At 41.8% G+C, this 13,182-nt stretch overlaps 1 protein-coding gene across 1 annotated transcript in view; it reads right to left on the bottom strand.

The window, feature by feature from the left end:
- Positions 1–13,182, bottom strand: part of LOC126153746 (suppressor of lurcher protein 1-like) — a 348,799-nt gene that overhangs the window by 128,644 nt on the left and 206,973 nt on the right. Inside the window, exon 4 of the mRNA XM_049916091.1 lies at positions 1,363–1,543. Within this exon, the coding sequence (XP_049772048.1) occupies positions 1,363–1,543 (181 nt within the window). The remainder of the gene's footprint in view (positions 1–1,362; positions 1,544–13,182) is intronic.

Genomic DNA, 13,182 nt, shown 5'->3' with positions numbered 1-13,182 from the left:
AGGTCAACAGGGAGGGAGGTATGAGGTAGAGGGAGTAGGAGGAGACACAGGGAGGAGGAGGAGATGGAGGTAGGGGAGGATGTGATTGCTACAGGAGAAATGCGCGCATGAACACAAGACGAGTAGCATTTTGACAAAGTAAAGAGAAGAAGATTACCAGATACAGGAGGGTGGAAAAGACCGACAGAAAGAGTGGGGAGTAGATGGACATAGAGAGTGGAGAGCAGATTGTAGGGAGGGGCTAGGAGGAGGTGTACATAGAAGGGGTGAGGAGAAGTAGACGGGGGAGTGTGATGGTGGAGGAGTAATCTGGCTTAGAAGAGGGGAGGAAGAGATCCCCAGAGGTGAACGGAGCAGATAGACAAAGTGAGGAGGAGATGCACTTATAGAGGGGGGTGGGGGGAGGGGTATACAAACTGAACTAGTATATTAATGAAACTGTTTTACGCTGTTCACCTGAGCTTTGTTCTCATTGCGGCTCAAATAGAGTAACACGTATTACATGCTTTTAGAAACGTGCAAATGAAAATACTTTAGATTTACCCTACAGACAGATTTCACTTCTTTTTTCTTGAACATGGAAAAGTGATTTAGCTGCCAGGTCTTTAGTATTGGAGCTCTTGTGTAATAGTGAACTGCATGCTTACCAATAATCCCTGTTGCTAGTATAGATGGTTCATTATCTCTGTAGTTTAGCAGGTATGTAAGTTTATACATGGAACGGGTGTTGATTTCATTATGACTTAATTTAAAGAACATTAAGTCTTACTACTTGGGTCTACCTTCATGTTATGAAATACTAATGTCAGTTTCGACGATATGAGCTGTTACAACTTGTCAGCCGGACTTTCGCACTTCATAATGTGCCCGTATTGTTCTTGGTATTAACAGTTGCTGTATATGGAAATAACATAATGATTTGAAATCTGTTATGTGAAAATCGTAATATATTCGTACAAAAAACTGGCAACAAAAAACATAATGGGCCACTGCGGGATTGGATTTGAATCAACATTTAATTCCTTCTCATATCTAATAGACGATTCTGAAAAGTCATTGGAAAGTCTGCATGCTTAAGCAGTATATTTATATGTTCCGATTAAATATGTTGTGACATATGTGTATCTTGCATTGGAGTTATGAAGGTATTAATTAAATGGTCCAAGAAGACCAGTAGGATTACATTAAGGAGAAATGACTTTCCCATTCTATAACTCTCCGCTTTATCATTTCGCTCCCCATTACCAATATTTTTTGTCATCTCATCGCCTTTGTAGGAATTTCTATTAACGCCATTGAGGTGTCACGTACTTCACAGTGTTTAGTGGTTCTGCCGTGAGATATATAACTTGCTGTACTCACTCAAGATGCGTCTTCTGCACGTCGAAGTCGACGAAGGTGATGTGCACGATGTCGTGCGAGCCGCCAACGAAGCTGTAGAGGAGGCAGTCGACGTCGCTGGGGTATGGCCGAGGGTAGTCGGGGCTGCTGAAGACGCCAAACTCCTTGCCGAACGTGCTCGTGAATAGCAAGCACTCGCACCCTGTAAGGAGACTGCATCAGCTGTATACACTGAAGTGCCAAAGAAACTGGTATAGGCATGCGTATTCAAATACAGCGATAAGTAAGCAGGCAGGATACGGCACTGCGGTCTTCAACGCCTATATAAGACAAGTGTCAGGTGCAGTTGTTAGATCGTTTACTGCTGCTACAACGGCAGGTTATCAAGATTTAAGTGAGTTTGAATGTGGTGTTACAGTCGGCGTACGATCGATGGGACACAGCATCTCTGAGGTAGCGATGAAGTGTGGATTTTCACGTACGACCATTTCACCAGTGTACCGTGAACATCAGGAATCCGGTAAAACGTCAAATCGCCCACATCGCTGCCGCCAGAAAAAGATGCTGCAAGAGCAGGATCAACGGCGACTGAAGAGAAGCGTTCGCGTGACAAGTGCATCCCTTCGGCAAATTGCTGCAGATTTCAATGCTGGGCCATCAACAAGCGTCAGCGTGCGAACCATTCAACGTAACATCATCGACATGGGCTTTCGGAGCCCACTCGTGTACCCTTGATGACTGGACGACACAAAGCTTTACGCCTCGCTTGGGCCCATCAACACCGGAATTGGACTGATGATGACTGGAAACATGTTGCCTGGTCGGACGAGTCTCTTTTCAAATTGTGTCTAGCGGCAGGACGTATACAGGTAGGGAGACAACCTCATGAATCCATGAAACCCGCAAGTCAGCAAGGGATTGTTCAAGCTGGTGGAGGCTCTGTAATGGTGTGGATCGTGTGCATTTGGAGAGATATGGGACCTTGATACTCCTAGATACGGCTCTGACGGGTGACACCTACGTAAGCATCCTTTCTGATCATCTGCATCCATTCATGGCCATTGTGCATTCCAACAGACTTGGGAAATTCCAGCAGGGGAATGTCACGTATCATATGTCCAGAATTGCTACGGGGTGGCTCCAGGAACAGTCTTCTGAGTTTAAACGCTTGCGTTGGCCACTAAACTCGCCAGATATGAACATTATTGAGCATATCTGGGGTGCCTTGCAACGTGCTGTTCTCCACCCCGTCGTATTCTTACAGATTTGTGGGCAGCCCTGTAGGATTCATGGTGTTAATTCCCTCCAGCACTACTTCAGACATTAGTGAACTCCATGCCACGTCGTGTTGCGGCACTTCTGCGTGCTCGCGGGGCTGCTACACGTTGTTAGGCAGGTGTACCAGTTCATTGGCTCTTCAGTGTACATATTATATATCCATAAAAGTACGAGAATACATTCTCACACACTGTTTAACGAATGAAGAAAATCATGGAGAGACTGCGTTCGGAAATCAAAACTCACGGTGACAAGGTATCAGTGGCTGGATTCCCTGACTTTCCACTCCTTAGTGAAAGTCAGAAAGAAGCAGTAGAAGGCAAAATCTGTAGTGGAAGACAATGATCAGATTGTACCCAAGAAATAAAATAGGACGTCGGGTGTAATTGTTACTATGAGTTGACTCAAAAACAGATGTCCTCAACTGCACGTACGAGCTACGTTTTTTATCTGTATAGTATGTCAGTAGATTATTTTTATCTTCAGTTATAGACACCTAGCTCATGGGTGGCAGCTCAAACACCGTGCGACATAAAATACACCTCATTTTCTCTTTGCCAACAAGGAATTTAACTATTATATATACAGAAATGGATGCATTTGAACCGTTCTCGAAAGCTTCATGTAAGAAAATAGATATTTACATTCACAAAATGCTTGTTAAAATGTCACTACGATTATTAATCAAAATAGGGAAGAGGTTTACTAATTGCTTTCATCATAGCGCAATTTTTTTCACGATCTCCAATGTTTACTAGGCAGTGGAGGTGAAAAATACAAGGCAAACAGTTGTAGCCTTCATATTTAACATTCCTCTTCAGCTGTGTTGGAGAGTTTTACAAGTCGTCCGCAACTTTCGACAAAAGATTTCAGCCACGTATGTTCGTTCAGTCTTCCCAAAATGTGGTCGGCTAAACATCGTACGCCAGCCCTCTCTGAAAGCATCTGCCGTCCATCCGCGTAAAATGTCTCGGAAAGTAAATATTGACTAACGGAATACAAATGCTAACTAACAAGACTGTAGCAATATAAAACACAGTTTCTGAATTAAGTTTGCTGGGCCCTCCGGCGAAGGAGTTACAGACCATCATGTTGGCCAGCACCCATCGACAGACACGCTGACATCGTCAAGAGCAGGTCGGGTGGTATTGCAAACTGTAAATACAGTGAACAACTCTGATAGGACCACGAGGGATTTAAGACACTGAGGTAGGATATAGAAATTCGCATATATAAGAGTTGTAGAAAACGCGCAGCAGGGCTTCAAGAAAAATGTCGAGCCTATAATCAATGGCATTTGGTAACGATGTGAAACGTCAGGAAAAGCAAGACACATGAAGCAGCAGATGCAAAGCAAGCAGAGAAAATCGTAGCCAGTGGCACAGAAAAGAGAATGACTATGTAGAACGCTGTTCTGAATAAGTACAAGGAAACGACTTCACAGAACGTCAGATCCATGTCCTTGCGTTGTATTAGATGAAAGTGAGACGTACTCGTAAGCACCAATTTTTGCGCCGGGCCTGCTTCACTGGCACAATGAATTACACGTTCTGCTCGTAGCGAGAGGACTCCGTCTGGTATAGTCTTAAGCTGCGCGCAGGCGCAGAAAGTTTTGACTTGTGGGAAAAGTGCGGATCGTAATCTGGTCAGTGAAGGTAGTTTGCGCTTTTCAGGGTTATTTCTAGTTTCCACACCCGAGACGGACAGGCAGCGGAACAGGCAGACTCGTAGCCACCACTGACCGGAACATACACGCGAGAGTGCAGCATGCCAAACAGGTAGTGGTGGAGGGCGTGTAAGCCATACCGTGCTGATAGCTGTGGTCTCGGTCTCTGATTAACGCTGACAACTCGCCGGATAATCCATTTCGAGTTGTTTCTTCAGGCTGACTGAACTTTTAAATTCACTTGGCGGTTAGCGTGTTAAGTGTCTCATGGACTACACGCCGTTATTTTGAATTTTTGGGTTAGCGTGAAACTGCATGTCGCGCTTATCGAATGAATGGATGTCAGCGTGCACTGTGTGAGCAATAAACTGTAAGTAGACTACTCCTTCCCTCTCCATATTAATGGGGTGTTAACCAATACGGTCGTGATGTGCTTAAGGATTCATTTTTCTCACTGACAACCATTTTTATGCCTTGCTGGCCAATACTGTGTATTCACATATAATTGGTTTGCGTTATTGTGATGTTCAACATTAATTGTGCTTCTCTCTGTGCTGTTGAAGCCTGTTTTCATTGTGTGTAATAAGGCAATGGCAATGCTGTACGGGACGTTGTCCACTGGGAGACTGTAAGCTGTCTGAGAATGTTTACTTCAGACAGGTGTGACAGAGCAGACTCTATTTCCCTGAATGCGTGCCACTGAAGCACTGTCTGTACAGCTGAGTTAAAAGCGGAAAACAGAAGACACTGGTCGACCGTCAGCTAGAACCGTCTGTAACAACTCAACTAAACAGGGAGTGAATTGAAGTATATCATGACACAAACGAGATAAATAAACCCACTTTTAACGCGCAAAACACAGCGGACGATGCCCATAACTTCGCCTTATTCACGCAGACGGGAAGTGCTACAGTACACTGAGCAGGTGCAGCTTCTTGTCAATACATGAGGTGTAATCCACGCTACACAAATCGATGGGTTATGAGGCACTATACGAATCCTTTCCTTACCCCAGGGATCTACCCAAAAGTACAGCTGGAATTAAAAATTCACTGTCATCAGCGAACAATAAGTGTTGGCTACGAGAGAGCAAATAATTTTGTAGAAGATGTCTCGCATAATGGAATAATTACAGATTGGTGGTCGCATTGATAGAACACACATACGGAAGCTACTAGAGGAAGGCAAATTCATAAAGCAGCTACAGGGTGTTTCAAAAATGACCGGTATATTTGAAACGGCAATAAAAACTAAACGAGCAGCGATAGAAATACACCGTTTGTTGCAATATGCTTGGGACAACAGTAAATTTTCAGGCGGACAAACTTTCGAAATTACAGTAGTTACAATTTTCAACAACAGATGGCGCTGCAAGTGATGTGAACGATATAGAAGACAACGCAGTCTGCGGGTGCGCCATTCTGTACGTCTTCTTTCTGCTGTAGGCGTGTGCTGTTCACAACGTGCAAGTGTGCTGTAGACAACATGGTTTATTCCTTAGAACAGAGGATTTTTCTGGTGTTGGAATTCCACCGCCTAGAACACAGTGTTGTTGCAACAAGACGAAGTTTTCAACAGAGGTTTAATGTAACCAAAGGACCGAAAAGCCATACAATAAAGGATCTGTTTGAAAAATTTCAACGGACTGGGAACGTGACGGATGAACGTGCTGGAAAGGTAGGGCGACCGCGTACGGCAACCACAGAGGGCAACGCGCAGTAGTGCAGCAGGTGATCCAACAGCGGCCTCGGGTTTCCGTTCGCCGTGTTGCAGCTGCGGTCCAAATGACGCCAACGTTCACGTATCGTCTCATGCGCCAGAGTTTACACCTCTATCCATACAAAATTCAAACGCGGCAACCCCTCAGCGCCGCTACCATTGCTGCACGAGAGACATTCGCTAACGATATAGTGCACAGGATTGATGACGGCGATATGCATGTGGGCAGCATTTGGTTTACAGACGAAGCTTATTTTTACCTGGACGGCTTCGTCAATAAACAGAACTGGCGCATATGGGGAACCGAAAAGCCCCATGTTGCAGTCCCATCGTCCCTGCATCCTCAAAAAGTACTGGTCTGGGCCGCCATTTCTTCCAAAGGAATCATTGGCCCATTTTTCAGATCCGAAACGATTACTGCATCACGCTATCTGGACATTCGTCGTGAATTTGTGGCGGTACAAACTGCCTTAGACGACACTGCGAACACCTCGTGGTTTATGCAAGATGGTGCCCGACCACATCGCACGGCCGACGTCTTTAATTTCCTGAATGAATATTTCGATGATCGTGTGATTGCTTTGGGCTATCCGAAACATACAGGAGGTGGCGTGGATTGGCCTCCCTATTCGCCAGACATGAGCCCCTGTGACTTCTTTCTGTGGGGACACTTGAAAGACCAGGTGTACCGCCAGAATCCAGAAACAATTGAACAGCTGAAGCAGTACATCTCATCTGCATGTGAAGCCATTCCGCCAGACACGTTGTCAAAGGTTTCGGGTAATTTCATTCAGAGACTACGCCATATTATTGCTACGCATGGTGGATATGTGGAAAATATCGTACTATAGAGTTTCCCAGACCGCAGCGCCATCTGTTGTTGAAAATTATAACCACTGTAATTTCGAAAGTTTGTCTGCCTGAAAATGTACTGTTGTCCCAAGCATATTGCAACAAACGGTGTATTCCTATCGCTGCTCGTTTAGTTTTTATTGCCGTTTCAAATATTCCCGTCATTTTTGAAACACCCTGTAGATCCATAACTATGCGTTTCGATGATGCATATAACGGTTCAGACAGTTTAATGCGACCACCGCTTATGTTCAAGGTCAACTTGCAATAAACCCTCACAGACCACAGGTTGCAGCTCCAAATGTGGATAGGATATAAAAACTGTCTGGTTAACACTGAAAAACAGTGCGGTCCTTTTTTCGTAATGCGGAAACGGCGTTATTTATCCGACGTGTAAAATGGAATGATCATTGGCTTTCGAGCCAAGGTTGAAAGCATTTTCGAAATGGCTAAGTTCGTAAACTGTTCGCGTATCGCCATGGGTTTAGTACACCATGCGTGGCAAAATGGCGCTATCTAAAACAGGTGCCGAAGCAACTGTGGTGCAGCACTGGATGTAAATTACAGGGGTGAGCGACGGCTGTGGAGACTTGTATGGGGGAGTAGACATGCATCTGTTCAGCGAATGGCCGCCCAGTTGAACGGCTACGAAGGCTGGAATGTGCACGCCAATACCGAAGCGGGGCGTCCACTGAATTTCGACTGGTGACCTTCTCAGGTGAATCACGTTTTATGCTCTATCGGACGGATGACCATTGGCGTGAATGGGGTCGAACATCAGGAAAACAAAAATCCTGCAACAATTGTCGGAACGTTCCAGGTTGGAGGAGGATGACTTATGGCCTGGCGAATGTTTTAGTGGCATTCTGTGTGTGATCTCGTCATTCTGGAAGCCACAACGGATCAGCAGAAGTATGCATCTACCCTTAGGGACCAATTCCACCGCTACATACAGTTTCTTCTCTTTCCTCGACAATACTTGATTCACCAACAGTATACTGAAACGTTTCACACAGCTCGCTGTGTACGTGCGTAATTCTAAGAGCACGAGAATGAGTTTAACGTTCTCAAAAAAATGGTTCAAATTGCTCTAAGCCCTATGGGACTTAATATCTGAAGTTAACTAACCTGAGGACATCACACACATCCATGTCCGAGGCAGGATTCGAACCTGCCACCGTAGCAGCAGCGCGGTTCCGGACTGAAGCGCCTAGAACCGCTCGGCCACAGCAGCTGGTATTTACCGTTAACCTCTGGCAACCAAACTCGACGGATTAGTACCCAATCGAGAATTTGAGTAACCAGATCGATCAAGCTGCTCGAGCCATGGATCCTCAACCGAGAATCCTGGCGCACTTCCAACGGTAATGGAGTCGATGTGGCTACACGTCCCTATTGGTACCTTGCAAAACTTCGTTGACTCACTTCCTGTACGTTTCGCAGCAGTCCGCCCCAAAAAAGACAGTTATTGACGCATTTGATAGGGTTCACAGTAATATGATTGGACAGTATATTAGGGCAATAGCTAGCTGCTATAGCGTTGCCGTCAACAATGCAATGCTGCAATGTGGCTGCACATGACGCTAATTTTTCGGTATGACTGGGAGGTATTGCTGACGCTGCAGACTGTTGCAGGTAGTGGCCGACGTTTCGCCGAGAGGTTGCTGGCGTTGTCCACCAACGGTGCAGTATATTTCTTATTAAAGGACAATATCTATCTCCGGCCTCGTCTGTAAACGCTTCCTCTACGCTCTTACTTTTGTTTCATACTTACCTCACTGACAGCGCTATAGTTACGTGTCTCAGCACAAACGCTATTGTTTCACTTTTGTTCAAAAATTTGTACGCATACATAGAAACACGTTTTGTAGTTTGTTGTTGTGAGCTTGTGTAAAATTTGACAAACGAGACAATACGGATTTCATCTACAACCATAGCTATGGGATATCGAAGGTAATGTGTTCAAAGATCACGAAAAAAACAGTCGCCCATCTTTCGTCGATGAACTACGAATTACGTTTAATGAAGTGCCAAAAAATACAGAAGCCTTCGAACCTATGGAAAATGCGAGGAAGAACAGTTGCATAGGGCGAGCGGGAACACAGGTGGCTCCAGACAAAGAGGTGCACATCTGGGTTCCATCATGGTTCCATTGGCAACTGGAAATGGTTTCCCATGAAGGCGCTGAGTCTCTTGTCTCAGAGTGCGATAAATGTACTAACAGTTACTGCAACTGATTTTGAAATAATGACCAGTTTTCTTACTTTTCTCCCATCTGTTGTGTCTCATTTGCCTGTCCCTTATATATTTACGACACGGTACATAAGTAAAGGAATCAGTACAGGTTCTATGAAATCGGTATTTACTCCTTAATACTATACTGAGTACTATTTATGTTAATGCTTCACTAAAATTATTCTGGTCAGATCTGGAGGAAATCTCTTCCTTAAACAAGAAAAAAAAAACAAGGGCTACATGTTAGTGAAACACATATGAAGCACCCTTCGTTTTGCTGATGAAATTGTGTTGTCTGATGCTAGTGCAACTGGAAGAACTTATTAAAGTTAGTTTGGGAGTGGGTCTGAACATCAATAATAACAAAACACTAATAATGTATAAACAGCATATATGGATAACAAGTCAGCAACGAAATTATAGAGCTAGATGATGAGTTTTCTTTTTATTTGGATAGCTGAAGGCAATGACTGAACAGACATTGAAAGAAATGAACAAGAATTGTCCTGATGCCCCAGAGTGCTTTTTGATGAAGGATAGGGATTTTCGGCAACTAATATTCCAATGCGTCTGAAAATGAAAGTCTGCAATTAGTAGAAGTATAAAACTCATTATATACAGGATGTAACGGTTATAAGTGCAGATATTTTTGTTTGTATTACCTTAGTGTGTCACTTATTACCTTAGTGTGTCACACATCAATATGATCGTAGCTTTTGTTCGGAGTCCAACAGCGAACAATCTTCCCAAAAACCAGTCACAAACGTTTCGAGCTTATGTCTCCTGCATTGTCCAAAATTGCTCCACTGATAGGGGAACATTTCCAAGTGTCAGTAAATCATCTTGATGAAACTTTGCTATGTAGACGATATATGCAATATACGTAATTATTTCGTTGTGCAGATTCACTTTTAAGGTGTAAAACACACCCCGAAAGGTTATTTGGCAAATTACGTTTGGAGATAATGTCTTCGAAACGATGATACATGAAAATTTTCTCATATAAAAGTGGTTATGTAATTACCGTTCTTGAGAACTCTTTAATCGAATTTTCTAATAAACTGAAATTTTGCAAAATATCCCACCACCATTAATTAATTATAAAAAATGAAACCTTTAATTACAACATAAATTAAAGAAGTTCAAGTTACATACATCAACGTGTAATAAATCTGGTTTCTGTAACAACATATTTGGAAAATAAGCTGTGCGCAATATGCTTTCAAAGTACTTTAACATACTCACTTAAAATACCTAAACATTCAGCATTAGTCTAGACATTTGTTTTAGTTATGTTTGTTTTATGTTATAAATTTTATTTACAAATCATATGTTTGTTTTCTAGTTTGCTGTGTCACACACGTTTACTCTGTTAACTTGAAATAATATGTAACTCATACAGAGTCATTATAGTAATGATAATATGTAAATAAATGCTTAAAACTTAACGTTTTCTTACGCCATGCACGTAAAATGAACAAAATTTCCTTGTACACTACTTATTATATATTACAAAAAAATTTAGCAGGATATCAAAGCGTCACAAGTGGCCCCCTAGATTTCCTAATCTGTATCAGGCATATTTCAGTACATTGGTAACCATTGGGGAAGAGAACTGATTATGATCTAGTCAGTGCAGTTTCATTAAATTGTTTCTCAAGTGAAAATTGATATCATAACGATTCAACACAACTAGATCTGAAAATTTTCTCTTGTGTTCACAAAAAGTAACACCAATTTTAATTCGTGAAAAAAATTATTTGCGCACACGCGAAGAACGGGGGAAAATAAACGCACATTAAGATTCGAAGCAAGCTCAATTTACTGTCGTCTGAAGGTTGAACCTCACTACTGTGTCCGTGTTTCCTTACAAAGGATTTTTTCTTTGTTTTTGTTTATTCAGGTTCAGCCTTGACAATCACAAATTTTTCTTTTTTACTATGAGACATATCGCTGGAGTTACCGAAGCATCAGGGATCTTTTTTTGTTTTTAATTTCTGTCTTGCTGACACATTTTGCAGATTCTGTGTGTAGTAAATAAGATAAAATATACGGTTTTCAAGGTGAAATCCATCCAAATTATTTTGTTAACTATTTCTGTTAAAATGCCCTCTCGATTAAATAAATTGTAAGGCCTGTCTTTGGAGTAAGTTATAAAGTACTATTTCCTGTACAAATTCCTTGGTGATCCTAGCTGAATGAAATCTGCAGCAAATTCGTTCTTCCTAGTTATCGTCAGATGAAAATCAGTGCATTCCGTGAACTGTTATTACATTATTTAAAAACGAGCCATGTATGCAAAAACAAATGACCAGGAGGACATGAATATTTATTGACGGGAATAATCTGAATGGCTCATCGAAATTAATTGCTCGCAATTTAAGGGCTGCCCATTCAGTTCACAACACATTATATGATGTTTATTGTACTAGATCAGCATGAAATTACAGACTATTTCGAAGTTTAATACAGTATTTTAAATTTACGTGCTACAGCATAGAAAACTGCGCTTTCCATTAACATCAGAAAGAGAGATTGTTGTCCAAATGGCCACCAGACGGCATAAATTAACTTGTGTTGAAGAGAAAATCATTTCGTCTTCAGTCTAATTTACTTTATTCTTGAGTAAGTTAGCTTGTTATAAAACAACGTATAATATAAATAAAAGTTTCACGATGAAGACATGCCTTCGTTTGTCTACTTGTGGCTCCCACTGGCCGAAGACAGAAACAATTTGTTCCCTTCACTGATGTAGATAACATTTTAATCTCCCTTTATTCTCTTGTAACTACTTGCTATATATTGTTTTTCTATCATATGATGGCTCGTAAGCATTTGGTGACACTACGGTACGACAGTAATTTGAAAATAATTAATAATTCATAATTTAAGTTTACTTAACATGAAGGCTTGCTGGTAGTTGTAATAATGACCCTAACACACGTTTATTCACATCCTGTTAGAAAAAAATTATTTTTCTATACTCTAGAGTGCGAAATATCTGCCCACTTTTATTCTATAACAATGCTACAACCAAATATGTAATAGCAAAACAGCAAAAGAATGGAATGAATCTAATTCCACTAAAGTCTTCGATCTCAATCTAAATTGAATGTCGAGCTGCACCTACCTGAAGGAGGGATCAAAAATCCCCTCAGGCGGACTAGAGCATGACGGTCACGAAGTTTCCCTACAGTGGAAATGAAAATACTTTCATCTTATCCCGACGCAGTCATATATTACACGTGACTAACTAGATTACCACAGCGGAGAATACGCGTTTCACACCTGTTGGACAATGAGTAGGTCTGTGGTTATCATTTCAGAACCTGAATGTGATCCGGATTATAAAATTAATTCTATTACGTTTTCAATTATGCTTTACTTATGCATGCAGTTGCCGTGCAAAGTCACGCCATATAGCGCAGGAAAAGTCTATAGTCAGACAAAATATACTGTATATATTAAGTACGTTTGATTCCTAAAACGTAAAATGAAGTGTCGCGAACAATGTAGACACCTTTTCAACAAGGTATGGCGACACGAACGCCATCCGACCACCCTCTACGACTAAAACTCCCGAATCCAGTACTTTACATGTCGAACCTATGAAGACAGTATGATTGGCCAGACACATTAGACTAACGATTCGTCGTGTTCACTTCCCATCATTTATCAACGCAACCGTTAGCAATAACAGAACTCAACGGAAAAGTCTCGAACTCCTTGTAAGATCGTTTTTACTTTTCTGTTGCTTCGTTTTAGTGCATAAATACTGGTGAATGACAATGACTTTGCAAAATTATGCGTTTAATATTATGTAATGCCTCCTGAAAACATTCTCAGACATTAGCATGCAAAAGACGAAGCGCTATGCTAGTAAACCCAAGATATCTACCATTCATTTACCTAAACATGCTTGAGGCTTGTTCTGAAACCATTCACAACAATAAACAAATGGTAGGACTCATTAAACACGAACCATCTGTTCGAAAAACAGAATTCCACTGAATTTTTTCAGCACACATCAACATTAGCCCTAATGGGGGCTATTCTTGGTGGTTGATTATATTGATAAGTAACAAATTGTT

This window comes from Schistocerca cancellata, chromosome 2 (assembly GCF_023864275.1).
Source record: "Schistocerca cancellata isolate TAMUIC-IGC-003103 chromosome 2, iqSchCanc2.1, whole genome shotgun sequence".
Taxonomy (NCBI): Eukaryota; Metazoa; Arthropoda; class Insecta; order Orthoptera; family Acrididae; genus Schistocerca; species Schistocerca cancellata.
This window is presented reverse-complemented; position numbering and strand designations above follow the sequence as displayed.